General features: G+C 39.1%; 1 protein-coding gene across 1 annotated transcript in view; it reads left to right on the top strand.

Annotated features, from left to right (window-relative positions):
- Positions 1-12983, top strand: part of TET2 (tet methylcytosine dioxygenase 2) — a 131849-nt gene extending 118866 nt beyond the window's left edge. Inside the window, exons 9-11 of the mRNA XM_020901220.2 lie at positions 2961-3098; positions 5827-6181; positions 8151-12983. Of these exons, the coding sequence (XP_020756879.2) occupies positions 2961-3098; positions 5827-6181; positions 8151-9646 (1989 nt within the window). The 3' untranslated portion in view covers positions 9647-12983. The remainder of the gene's footprint in view (positions 1-2960; positions 3099-5826; positions 6182-8150) is intronic.
- Positions 12984-14866: the final 1883 nt, after the last annotated feature.

Raw genomic sequence — 14866 nt, 5'->3', positions numbered from 1 at the left:
GAAGCCAACACAATATTGTAAAGCAATTATCCTCCAATTAAAAATAAATTTTAAGAAAGAAAATAAATACCACAAATACTTCTGTGTCTATTAAAGAAACTGAATTTGTAATTAAAAACTTTCTCAAAAAGAAAACTCCAAACCCAAATGATTTCCCTTCCAAATTTCACCCATTATTTAAGAAAGAGATAACAATGGAAATTCTTCTAGAAAGTAGCAAAGGAGTGAGACTGGAAATATCATGATACTAAAATCAGACAAGGACATTAAAGAAAAAATAAAGTCCAGTGATCTTCATGAATATTAATAAGAAAGTTCTTAACAAAATTTCATGCAAATACATCCAATAATGGTGTAAAAGGGATAATTCATCATGATCAAATGGAGTTTATTTCAGGAACAGTTAGTTCATTTAACAGTCAAAGATCAATTGATGTGATTCACTATATTAACCAACATATTGGGGGGGGGGGAATATCTCAACAGAGAAAAAGCATTTGACAAGATTTAACATCCATAGAAGGAAAATTTCTCAGCCTAATAAAGGTCATAGATGAAAAACCTAAAGCTAACATGAGTAATGGTGAAAGACTGAAAACTTTACCCCTAACAACTAAAGTGCTTAGTGGTTTTATGGCATGGCAGCAAGTTAAGGAAGCATTTCACTCCTTAACTTGTTCAAGGTAGAACTGTAATTTGCTTTACTCTATTTTGTGACATGAAGCTTTTTAATGTTATTTTGTGATAAAAAGTGAGTGTTTGCTCAGTTCTGTCTGACTCTTTGTACCCCCATGGACTATAGCCCACCAGGCTCCCCTATCTATGGAATTCTCCAGGTAAGAATACTGGAGTGGGTTGCCATTTCCTACTCCAGGGCATCTTCCTGACCCAGAGATCCAACCTGGGTTGATCTGCATTGATCGAATCTGAATTGCAGGCAGATTCTTTACCATCTGAGCCACCCATCCATTTTGTGATGGGATCATGCCTGTTATCTAAGGTAGACCTTTGACATCTGTGAAAACTCAATAAATGGAAAGCTAAAATTAAAAAACAAGAAAACATATTACTCAGCATAAGAAAAGGATGTCCACTCTTACCACTTCTAGTTAACATCTTTCTTTTAACTTCTCAACTAGGTTTTACTGTTTGTTGAGAGTGTTCTCTGTGCCATGTTTATAAACATAAGTTTAATGTACAGTTGTCATACAGTAATAAAAGTACATAAATCTTTATCAAGTGGATGTTTTCTTAATAAAATTCAAGATAGGTTTTCAATTTTCATCTTGGCAGCAAGCTTTGTGTGGCATCCTAATTTTTTAAATTGAGGTATAGTTGATTTACCATATAAGTTTCACATGTACAACATAGATATTCAAAAGTATTAAAGATTATACTTCATTTATAATTATTGTAAATTTTTAGCTATGTTCCTTGTGCTATATAATATATCCTTGTAGCTTATGCTATTTAACATCTAACTGGAAATTTTAGTGCAGAAGGCAAGGATACAGATTCAATACAAAGAAATAAAACTGTCCTTGTTTGCAGACAACATGTGTTACATGGAAAATTCCAAAGAATCCACCAAAAACACCTCCTAGAACTAATAGTTTACAACAGTTGCAAAATATAAAAAGCAATTATATTTCTATATACTAGCAGTAAACAATTAAAAATTGAGATGAAAACCAGTAGCATCAAAAATGAAATTCACAGACACCTATTTGACAAAACTGTACAAGACCTATGCACTGAAAACTACAAAACACTGCTGAGAGAAATTATAGAAGACCCAAATAACTGGAAAGATATGCAGTGTTCATGGATCACAAGACTAAATATTATTTAAATGTCAGCTTTCCCAAATTAATCAATGGATTCAGTACATGACCTACCAATATTTTACCAGGTGTTCTGAAGGAAATGACAAGGTGACTCTAAAATATAGAGAGACCTATAAAGAACCCATAGGAGTCAAACATTTTTTTAAAGACCAAAATTTGAATATTTATACTCCAGGATTTCAAGATTTACTACAAGTCTACATTTACTACAAATCAAGACAGTTAGTTATTGGCCTACACACACACACACACAGTATTAAAAACAAAAGATCAGAACAGATAGTCTGGAAATAGATTCAATATGTATGATCAAGTGATTTTCAACAAAGACAATTCAATGGAGTAAGTATAAACTTTTTCTACCCACTGGTGTTTGAACACTTGAATATCCATATGGAAAAAAAAAAATTCTTTGACTCTTATTCTCACACCCTATATAGAAATTAACTCAAAACGTATCCATTTGTATAAAATTCTAGAAAATGCAAACTAATCTCTAGTGACAAAGCCAATCAGTAGCTTGTACTTGAGAAAAAAGTCATGTGACTCAGCTGGTAAAGAATCTGCCTGCAATGTGGGAGACCCCAGTTCAGTCCCTAGGTTGGACGATCCCCTGGAGCAGGGAAAGGCTACCCACTCCAGCATTCTGGCCTAGACAATTCCACAGACTGTATACTCCATGGCGTCGCAAAGAGTCGGAAACGACTGAGCGACTTTCACTTACTTACTTGAGAACAAAGTAGGAGGCATGAAAGTAAAGAGGCCTGAGGAAACTGGGGAATGATGGTTATGTACATTATTTTGTTTGTGACAATGGTTTCATATATATATATAGTGTACTGTTTGATATACATATTAAACAGTACACTAAACAGCATATATTTAAAGTATGTCAATGATATCTCAATAACACTGTAAAATAAAAACTTTACTATGTCAAAGCATTTGCCCTGTTTTGCCTCATTCCATTGTGTTTTGGGATATAAAATATAATACAAAGGGATTTTTTGACCTGCTCATTATACCCGTCTTATACTTTTTTTGTCAAATGTGTGCCTGAGAATTTCAAATGCCTAAGTACTTCCCACTCACGGACACACTTCTGTTTTTCAGATTGAGTACGAACACAGAGCACCAGAGTGCCGTCTGGGTCTGAAGGAAGGCCGTCCATTCTCAGGGGTCACCGCGTGTTTGGACTTCTGCGCTCATGCCCACAGAGATTTGCAAAACATGCAGAATGGCAGCACACTGGTAGGTGGGGCTGAGCGGAGGTCAGCAGCATGTGCTATTGAAGAGCAGAGGACGGAAGTTAGCAGCATTTAATTAGAGTGATCTGCTTCCTGCAGATGTCGTTGTAGAGGCCAGTGTTTTCATGAATGATTGCTGTTGTAAGTGACCTTATTTGGCATAACTAGTTCTCATATAACAGGTTGGCATATCACATCAGTGGAAAACTGTCTAGAAGTACATGAAAATCATGAAAATTCTTGGTGCTAATCTAAACTGGTGACTAACCATGGCTAGCTATAATTGGACGTCAAAAAACATCTTTCAGAATTTAGTATCAAATATTATAATCAGTTCAGCAAAAAGTCATACACAAGCCAAGATACCAGTTTAACTTACATAGAGAAGATATATGAAAAATGAGTCGCCATTGTCACAGTAACTACTATAGAAGGTTCAAAGTCCAAAACAACCTATTGTAGCTACATATTACAGTCAGTGAAATGAATTGGCCTTAACTGGAAACTTTGCTAAGGGGAGAAAATGGACCCATCTTAGGAGGGAGCAGTGTGTTCTATACCAACAAAACCCAGAGTGTGGCCATGCACCTAGAGGGATGACCCAGGATGGAGGTAAAGAATGAAAAAGCTCAAGTACAGAAATTATAAATTAATCAACCCAATGAGTCATCAGTTCATGAGGTTCTGATCGCAAGTACACTGGAGTGGTTTGCCATTCCCTCCTCCAGAATGCCAGATTGATGCCTTCAAGCTGCGGTGCTGGAGAAGACTCTTGAAAGTCCCTTGGACAGCAAGGAGAGCAAACCAATCAGTCTTAAATCAACCCTGAATACTCGTTGGAAGGACTGATGCTGAAGCTGAAGCTCCAGTATTTTGGTCATCTGATGCGAACAGCTGACTCATTGGAAAAGTCCCTGATGCTGGGAAAGATTGAGGGCAGAAGGAGAAGAGGGCATCAGAGGATGAGATGGCTGGGTGGCATCACCGATGCAATGGACTTGAACTTGGGCAAACTTCGGGAGATGCTGAGGGACAGCGACACCTGGCGTGCCGCAGTCCATGGGGTCACAAAGAATCGGACATGACTGAGCGACTGAACAGCGAGTCATCAACATAAAAATAAGTGTCATTGAGGAAGATGAGACCTAACATGGAAAATATAAGTCAAGCACCATAGTTCTATTACAGAGGAGAGAATAATTCAGAGAGGTAGTAGGCAGTAGAAGTAATTTGAGGAAGCTGGTGTGAAATCTTTGTTGAAAAGCAGAGAAGGTATTGATTAATACCTATGATTTAGAGCAGGGTTTGGACACTTTTTCTGTTAAAAAGCTTTGCAGGCCACATAGGATGTCTGTAATATTCTTTGGGTTCTGCCCAATAAAAAGTTCTTTAAAAATGAAAAAAAAAAAAGAAGATTCTGAATTCACTGGCCATACACAAAACAGACTGCGAGGCAGATTAGCCGCTAACCCAAGCTTGCTGACTTCTGATCCGGGAGAACAAACACGAAGCTTATCATCTACAATATCTTACATCATCACTAATCAGGTATTGAACATCTGCTCATTCAGAGGCGCTGCTAGATTCTGGGGCGTAGGGGAAATAAATGATAGATGGAGCTATAGTTGGTCCTGAAGATAACCAGATTCCTCTTCAGCAAGGAGCTGGAGAGTAGGCAGAGGAAGAAAAAGTGTTTAAGTGGAGGGGCATTTACCTCTGATAAACTGCAATTTCTGTGAGGTTAGATGGAAGGCTGCACAAGAGAAGTAGAAGTGAGTAGGGATTAATTGTGGGAAAGGTGACAGATGCTGAGAGACAAGGATTTGGGATGACTTCTGTGTACCATTTTAATACCATCGCACATTAAACTTATTTACAAACATAAATCTAACCATCACATTCCTTTCAATCGTGACTTCCAATGATTTTTGTTACCTTGGGTTTTAAATAACTGTGGTCACATTTTCTCTGTTAATTAAAAACACTGAATACTCAAAGCTAGTATTTCAAAACCAACCAACAGTCTTTCAAAGCCAATGTGATTATGGCCAACTAAAGGAAAAAAGTACCATCAAGTTATCAAAGCAGTAGAAGTAGGTTTTTTTCCTTTTTAGAAAAGAATGAGAAAGAAGAGAAACAATAAGCTAGATTTCACAGAGTATAGAGGAGAGAAAAGAAAGGTTAAACAGCATTATGTTACATATGAATCAAATCTTCAATTTTACATTATTTAGATTTCACTTTGGTATCTGGTGCAAATTTCCTAAACACAGTTAAGGAGAGTTAGGTGTGAAGAAAGATGTGAAATTTCTTTGTGCACAAAAGTATGAAATGAGGCAAATGTGATATTACCAGAAACAGAGGAAGTCGTTTTGGTGGGGGAACCGTAGTTTCTTTTTGAAGAGGCTTTGCCTCTAGCACATCTATTTTGTAAGTGTGAAAAGTGGAAGATTGCTACACTTTGGGTACAATATAGTTTCTTCCATTAGAATGTCTGTGAGGAACAGGGTCACTAACAATTCTTGATAGACTCAAAAAAAAAAAAAATCAACATGAACTTATTTATCTTGATGTGCCATTTTGATGCAGTCTTCATTAATAACAGACAAATATGGTTTTATGGTAACAAACCAGTCTGGCCCAGCACCATGAATCTAAATACTGAGGAGACACTCACACTCACAGGTTTCATTTGGACTGAAACTGAAGCTGTGCTCTTACTTCCCCACCAGGTATGCACCCTCACTAGAGAAGACAATCGAGAAATTGGAGGAAAACCTGAGGATGAGCAGCTCCACGTTCTGCCTCTCTACAAAGTCTCTGATGTTGATGAATTTGGCAGTGTAGAAGCTCAGGAGGAGAAAAAACGGAACGGCGCCATTCAGGTACTGAGTTCTTTCCGGCGGAAGGTCAGGATGTTAGCAGAGCCGGTCAAGACGGGCCGACAGAAGAAGCTAGAAGCCAAGAAAGCTGCAGCTGAAAAGCTTTCCTCTTTGGAGAACAGCACAAATAAGAGTGAGAAAGAAAAGTCAGCCTCATCTCGTCCGAAACAGACTGAAAATGCAAGCCAGGCTAAACAGCTAGCAGGTAAATCCAGTGTGAAGCACTGTAGATACATGTGTTAGATGACACTTATTTTAAAAGTGAACATTGTTCATTTTGGAAGCTTAAGTTCAGCCATGGTCTTTGTTCTGTACTAGAATTTTCTCTGAGGTAGCAAGGCCCAGGCTTTGTTCTTGGAGATGTAATGAGATGTTGCACCATTAGCCCCAGTCTGAGGAAGAAGTTTGGATTTTATTCTCTAATAAATGGCAGAGTTTTATGGTAAGTGACGTGGTGAAATTAGTTATTAGCAATGACTGGCAAGCCAAACTGGAGGTGGAGTAACTAACAGTTTGGAGACCAATGCAGTGAGCTGAGAGGGAGATAAGAAGAGCTTGGATTTTGGTGTAGTGAAGATGATAGAAGCGAATTCTTCCAAAATGATTATCAATACATCAGTGACAAACCATTAGAACGCAGGAGAAAAAATAGTTAAGGATGACTCTAAAGTTATTAACCCAGATAATAGTACTATTTATTGAAATATGGAAGGGGAAGGGGCAGGAGAATGAGATACCTTTCCTTAGCCAGGTTGAGTCTGAGGTATGCAACCAGGTATGCACATATAGTTCTTATAAACCTTTTACCCATCAAAGTAGATCACATCTATAGTTCTAGCAATAGAGCATTATTATCAATGCTAAGTGAATATTCTCTTTCTAAAGGTTCTTGCCTTATAACTATAGTTAATACTCTAAAAAATAAAAGCATACAACATGTTGTCCATATCCAAATTTAAGAGATGGTATTGGCCTAGCCGTAACAAAAGAAAAATGTATATCTTTTGCATTAATATCCTGCTTTGCTTGGAACTACCCATCTCTGCTTCACTAAGGTGAATCTCCCTATTGATTGATTTGTCTCTGAATCTCAGAGATAAAACTACGTAATTTAGAATCATATGTCAAAGATGTTTAGTAAACATTTGTTGATAGGTTGATTTACACTAAGTAAATCCTATCCATTCCCTGATATTTCCTTTAAGTTAGCTGTATACTATAATCAGTAAGAACTTTGCATCTAGTTCCTTCTAACTGCCCTCTGCAGTAATCATTTCAGTTCTCAGAACTGCCATTGCAGCTCCATTTATCTGTTCTGATCTCATATCACTTTTTTTTTTAAAGTGAAACAGATGTATGACTTTTACCAGTTTCACATACAAAGCTGAAAGTTTCTTTAAAGTTCTATCTACAACTGTGTGAATTTCCTTCCTGGAAAGCATGCTAATGAAATAGAGTTTGCCAATTGTATAAGGTGTTTTGGCTATTTAAATGAATGACATTTTTTTTTTTCTCATAGCATTGCTAAATCTTCCGTAACAAATTTTCTTGCTCCTTTACCCATTTAACACTGTTTGCCAGGCAATGGAGAAATAAAGTAAAATGAGACATGATCCTTTCCCTCAAGAAACTGCTTTACAGTGAGGTGAAGAAAGAACTAAAACTTCCAGCATCCATTATATATAATTCCAACATCCAGTATATTATGACTGTTGCTTCATCTGACTTATGTTTGCAGTGGCCATGACCAAGAATTACAAAAGCACTAGAAGTGGGGTTTGGAGAAGGCTTCCTTGAAGGGATGACTGTGTCAAGGGCAGGGGGTGGGGAGGACGGGGCAGGGCACTTCCAGGAGACAGCGTGGCGTGATCAAAAGCACGGAAGCTCCAGAGCACATGGTGCTATCAGTGGAATGGCTTTTGGATGTTTTACTACATTTCCCACCATTCACCCAGTTGTACTGTTATGGATTCTGCCATTGTATTTCTAACGCTTTAGACACAGAAAATTATGCAAGACAGTGATTAGAGAGCTCTGATGTTACTCTCATCCTTGTTTGACGGGTCTTGCATAATTCTAGTCCTGGTTCTCACATGCATGTAAACATCCTCGCTGGCTTTCATAAAATGATAATCAAGCATATTTGCCCCTGCTCTCTCTTATCCTGTCCACAGAACTTCTGCGACTTTCAGGACCAGTCATGCAGCCATCCCAGCAGCCCCAGTCCCAACCCCAACTGCAGAAACAACTTCCACAGCCGCAGAAGCAGCTGCCACAGGTGCAGCGACCCCAGCAGCAGCCCCCGCAGCAGCAGCCACATCATCCCTTAACTAATAACTCTCAGTCAGAGTCTGTCAGCTCTTACTCTTCGTCTGGATCCACCAATCTGTACATGAGACGGCCCAATGCAATGAGCCCTTATCCTGGCTCTTCGCACACTTCAGATATTTATGGAGGTGCCAACCCTGTGAACCTCTATTCCACCTCATCCCAAGCTGCAGGTTCCTATTTGAATTCTTCTAATCCCATGAGCCCCTACCCTGGGCTTTTGAATCAGAATAACCAGTATCCATCATATCAATGCAATGGAAACATATCAATGGACAACTGCTCCCAATATCTGGGCTCCTATTCTCCCCAGTCTCAGCCCATGGATCTCTATAGGTATCCAAACCAAGACCCTCTCTCTAAGCTAAATCTGCCACCCATCCACACGCTTTACCAGCCAAGGTTCGGAAACAGCCAGAGTTTTACTTCTAAATACTTAGGTTACGGAAACCAAAATATGCAAGGAGATGCCTTCAGCAGTTGTACTATCAGACCAAATGTACACCACGTAGGGACATTTCCTCCTTATGCCATGCATGAGATGGATGGCCACTTCATGGGAGCCAGCTCTCGATTACCACCCAATTTGAGCAGTTCAAACATAGACTATAAAAACGGTGAGCATCACCCAGCTTCTCATTTAATCCATAACTACAGTGCAGCTCCGAGCATGTTCAGCAGCTCCCTTCATGCTCTGCATCTCCAAAACAAGGAGAACGACATGCTCTCCCACACGGCGAATGGCTTATCTAAGGTGCTTCCGGGTCTTAACCACGAGAGAACTCCTTCTGTCCAGGAAGGCTTGCAGAAGGTACACGAGGCTGGCAGTCAGGAAAAGCAGCCTTCGGCCTCCGAGGACCACGATGAGGTCTGGTCTGACAGCGAGCAGAGCTTCCTGGACCCTGACATCGGGGGAGTGGCTGTGGCTCCAACTCATGGGTCGATCCTCATCGAGTGTGCAAAGCGCGAGCTGCACGCCACAACCCCTTTAAAGAATCCCAACAGGAATCACCCCACCAGGATCTCGCTCGTCTTTTACCAGCACAAGAGCATGAATGAGCCGAAACATGGCTTGGCGCTCTGGGAAGCCAAAATGGCCGAGAAAGCCCGTGAGAAAGAGGAAGAATGTGAAAAGTACGGCCCGGACTATGTGCCCCAGAAAACCCACGGCAAAAAAGTGAAACGGGAGCCCACTGAGCCTCATGAACCTTCCGAACCCACGTACCTGCGCTTCATCAAGTCCCTTGCTGAAAGGACCATGTCCGTGACCACAGACTCCACGGTGACTACGTCCCCATATGCCTTCACTAGGGTCACGGGGCCTTACAACAGATACATATGATGTCGCCCCTCGAGTTGGTTACCTCATTTGAAAAGACCACAACCAACTTGTCCGTTAGTGTCGTTCTCATGACGTGGGCAGTGGTGCCAGGACACAGTAATCCTGACAAATGTGGTGGGAGGAACCTCGGCTCACCAGCAAAACCAGAGGTCGTCTGACCATAGCACTTAATTTCCACTGACTCCTCCGTGGTCACAGATGGAATCTAGGCAAAAGACCAAAGCATTCTATGCAAAAAGAAGGTGGAGAAGGAAGTGTTCCACAATTTACATTTTTAAACACTGGTTCTATTACTGGACGAGATGATATGTAAATGTGATTCCCCCCCCCTTACAACTCTACACATCTGTGACCACTTTTAATAATACCGAGTTTGCATAGTCATGGAACACAAATCAAGTACTGTAGTGTTAACAGGGGCAGGAATCTTAAAATACCATCTGGTGCTGAATACACAATGTACTGAAATACTGGAATTAATGGCTTTTAAACATGCAGTTTTTACTGTAATCTTAATATTAACTTTTATTTATCGAAATAGCTACAGGAAGCATGAATAGACAGCAAAACACTGAATTTGTTTGGATGTTCTAAGAAATGGTGCTAAGAAAATGGTGTCTTTCACAGTTAAAAACTTAATGCCTTTATATCATCATGATGCTATCAGTGTACTCCAACGCCCTTGAATAATGGGGGTACCTTTTCATTCAAGTTTTTAATCATAATTACCTATTCTTACACAAGCTTAGTTTTTAAAATGTGGACATTTTAAAGGCCTCTGGATTTTGCTCATCCAGTGAAGTCCTTGTAGGACAATAAACGTATATATGTACATATATATACACATATGTATATGTGCACAAACATGTATATCTATAAATATTTTAAATGGTGTTTTAGAAGCACTTTGTCTACCTAAGCTTTGACAACTTGAACAATGCTAAGGTACTGAGATGTTTAAAAAAAAGAAAGAAAAAAACGTTTACTTTCATTTTAGAATGAAAAGTTGATTTTTTTAAGGAAAGCTTTTAAAATATTTTTGCTTTTAGCCATGCATCTGCTGATGAGCAATGTATCCATTTTTATTACAGCCAGTTAAATCCAAAATGGGGCTTACTGGATTCAAGGGAATACATTAGTCCACAAAACACATGTTTTCTGGTGCTCATCTCACATGCTATACTGTAAAACAGTTTTATACAAAATTGTATGACAAGTTCATTGCTCAAATATGTAGAGTTTTAAGAATTTTCTATTAACTGCAGGTAATAAATAAAAGCATGCTACAGACTCAACAAAGCTAGTTCACTTAAGCCAATGCTATTTTATGGATCTGTATGGTTCCCTTTGGTGAACCAAATGGCAGTCTGCCTTTGTGTTGATAATTGTACATTTTAATGTTGTCATTTCTTAGCTTAAGTGTCCTCTTTACCAGAAAGATTGAGCAGACTGATGCCTGCCTAAGATGAATAAACAGGGTTAGTTCCATGTGAATCTATTAATTAAAAAAAATTAAAAAAACAGGCAGCTGGTTTGCTGTGGTGGTTTTAAATCATTAATTTGTATAAAGAAATGAAAGAGATGTATAGTAAGTAAATTAAATTGTAAACAAACTTTTTTAACGCAATGCTTTAGTATTTTAGTACTGTAAAAAGAAATTAAATATATACATATATATATAAATATATATATATATATAGATTTGAAACAGAATTCACATCATGATGGTGCTACTCAACCTGCTACAAATATATCATAATGTGAGCTAAGAATTCATTAAAGGTTTGAGTGCTGTTCCTACTTGTCATATACCTCAACACTAGTTTGGCAATAGGATATTGAACTGAGAGTGAAAGCTTATAGCATTGTGTACCATCATTTTTTTCCAAGGCTTTTATTTTTTTTTTAGTTAAAAAAAAACATACCTTTTTCCAATACTTGATTTCTTAGCAAGTATAACTTGAACTTCAACCTTTTTGTTCTAAAAATTCAGGGATATTTCAGCTCATGTTCTCCTTATGCCAACATGTCACCTGTGTTCATGTAAAATTGTTGTAGGTTAATAAATATATTCTTTTTCAGGGATTTAACCCTTTTATTTTGAATCCCTCCTATTTTACTTGTATATGTCCTGATGTAATTAAAACTAATCTTGTAAATCTGTTGGCTGTTTTTATTGTAAAGAAAAACATTTTAAGAGTTTGGAAAATCCTTTTGACTGTTTCAAGCAGAAAAAAATTACATGAAAATAGAATGCACTGAGTTGATAAAGGGAAAATTGTAAGTCAGGAGTTTGGCAAGTGGCTGTTGGCTAGAGTCTTTAGCTCTCTAAATAAAAGATGTTTTGATCCTGTAATCAATACAGGTACAGATCCACAGGACTTTTCTACATAAGAAAAACACTTAAGGGGATGGCGTGCAATCAACTGTACAATTATGTCTTAGTCTGTGTACATTTTTGCTTACTAACATTTCAAATAAATTCTTAATCAATGGAGGCCTTTGTGTTTTATTGGTCAAATCTTCATGGTTTTTTTTTTTTTTTTTTTTGGTCAAAACATGGCTTTTGTCTTTTAAAAAACTTTTTTTCTCTAGTTTTTGGCTGTGACCAGTTTACAAGCATTTCAAGAACATTTGCTTTATATATGTCAAACTGCATGATTTGAATGTTTTGCATATGCCATGTATCTAACCCCAAATATTTGGTTACTACATGCACATTTGTTGGTTTTGAGTCATCCATCCCTAGATGAGTGAATATTTGGTTTCTGTACCAATCCACTGTCATTTGTCAAACTGCTGGCCAACAGAGCAGGAAGTATAGTTTGGGGAGTTGAGGAGAGAGTTGAGTTGAGGTAGGAAGGAGAAGAAATTAAGTGGCATATTGTAAATATCAGACCTATAATTGTAAATATCAAACCTGCCTCAGAATGAATGGAAAGCAGATCTCCAATTTGCTTATATAGGAATATCAGGTTGACTATATAGCCATACTTGAAAATGCTTCTGAGTGGTGTCAACTTTACTTGAATGAATTTTTCATCCTGATTGACGCACAGTGGTGTACAGTTCACTTCTAAAGCTAGTGGTTAACTTGTGTAGGAAACTTCTGCAGTCTGACACTAAGATAATGAGTTCTGTGTGCATTTTTCTACGCTTTTTTTAAAAACTTATTTTCATGAGATGTTTGGTTTGTCTATAAAAATCTGAGGATGGTTATAAATACTGTAAGTATTGTAATGTTATGAATGCAGGTTATTTGAAAGCGTTTATTATTATATCATTCCTGATAACGCTATGTGAGTGTTTTTAATAAAATTTATATTTATTTAATGCACTCTAAGTATTGTCTTGTTGTTGAAGTTTCTGTTCACTTCCTGAATTACTGCCACCTCAGTGGGGCAGAAGGTAAAAAAAACAGTAGCTTTTTAAAGATACTTTTTAGATGGTTATTCTTAATAGTAAACTATATCTAAGGTAGCATCCAAATAATTAAGGCCAAAATATTTCTATGATTGAATAGCTACTCAGCTGACTTTTTTTTCAAGCTTGCTCTTTAACCTACGCACTTTTCACGTGTAGCCAGTGTCAGGAATGGAGTAACAGCTCCTCTGAGAACCTCAGCTGACCATCCCTCCTGGTGAACAGTCTCTGCACCATCGGCGGCAGCAGGGACCCCAGAGTTGAGTTCACGTGGCTTAAGTCTAAGGCCAGCCCTTTTCTCAGATTCTCATTTTCCTCTTCCTGTCCACTCTTAATGGAAAGTTCCTCTCCCTGCCGATCAGAAAGGCAGGCAGTGTTAGGAAGGGGCGTGGGGAGGGGTGGACTGAGAAGCACCAAACACACATGTCCACATCCACCCACGTGGCTTCAGGAGGCCGGAAGCCAGGTTGTCCTGCTCTATCCCTTCCCTGTCCTGTGAACCACTCCTCACACAGCCCCTGTGCGCACCTGCTGAACACTGCATAGAAACGCAAGATAGCAAGCACAGTTACACGTTCTAATTACCTTGAGTCTTCCAACCATCGTCCCCACCCCTTCTGAAACTGGTAGAGAAATCATTTACATCACGCACGAAGTAAGGGAATTCTTTCTCATATTTTTCTGTCAAATAGTCATTCTTGAACCCAGAAAATGACTGCCATTTAATAACCTTTGAACTCGTTGCCTGGGTGATTCCTCTAGCATTCTACTCAAAGCCTGGGTGTTAAGAAGCAACCTCACCATTAAAAAGCAGGAATCCAACCATTTGTGGGTTTTGTTTTTGTTTTTAATTTCTGAAGATGTTGTCAGCTCTCATTTCACAATCCATCCTCTGGCTTAACCTTGGGAACTTCTAGCTCTTCAGGTTTGCTAGCCTGCACTGTTCCAGGCAAGGGGAATTTAAGATTCTGTGAGTGCAAAAGCTTTTCCTGCCAGGGGCCTTCCTGGTCTCACTGGTCTGGCAGAGGCTGGTGATGCCAATGCCCCATAAATGAAGGTGTGGGCCACTTTGCTGCTGCCGAGCCTGCAGGTGGACTTGAACCCGGGAGACAGCTGCCAATGACAGACGAGCCAGCGTCAAAAGCTTTATTGGCCACTTGCCTCCTCTGGAAATAACTGCCAAGAATGAACCTTTTCATGCCAGCAGGCATGCCCACAGCTGCCGGGTCACACAGGACCCCTCACTCCTTTCCTCGGTCCCTTCAGTTGCTCTAGTGTAAAAGCCCTCCTGCTTTGGGTAATTCGAGCTTCTATTCCTTTCCATCAGCTGTGTAAGAACCAAATTCAGTGAGAAAAGACCTTATTCATCCAGGCAGCTACTGTTCAAGCTGCAGAGAATTTTTAATTGGTTTTGTGGGTTTAAAGGCCACCTGGAGGCGAGTGTCCAGCATCTTTCTCAAATCAATGTAATGGGAGACTGCTGGCCACAGGAAGACACTTGCTAACTAACTTCAGCCTCAGGCTTTGCAGTAAGGGGTGGGGCACTTCCTCCCTGCCTCCCTCCCGTGAGAAACACACTCTCGAGTTGTTAGAGTGGTGAGAAAATGTTCACAAAAGATGCCCAGCAGAGAATTAGCAGTAATTATAGATTATTTCAATTTTGCCAGCACTCTTCAGTTTCGAAGAACAAAGATACTTTTGTTCCCATATTCTCGAGGCCACCTGCCTGCATTTCCCTCTCTTACAAGGCAATTTCTCACAAATGTCTTTGCTCCCTCTCGAAACATTTCCCTCTTG

This window comes from Odocoileus virginianus, chromosome 21 (assembly GCF_023699985.2).
Source record: "Odocoileus virginianus isolate 20LAN1187 ecotype Illinois chromosome 21, Ovbor_1.2, whole genome shotgun sequence".
Taxonomy (NCBI): Eukaryota; Metazoa; Chordata; class Mammalia; order Artiodactyla; family Cervidae; genus Odocoileus; species Odocoileus virginianus.
The sequence above is the reverse complement of the archived record's forward strand: the minus strand, read 5'-3'. Positions and strand labels throughout refer to the sequence as shown.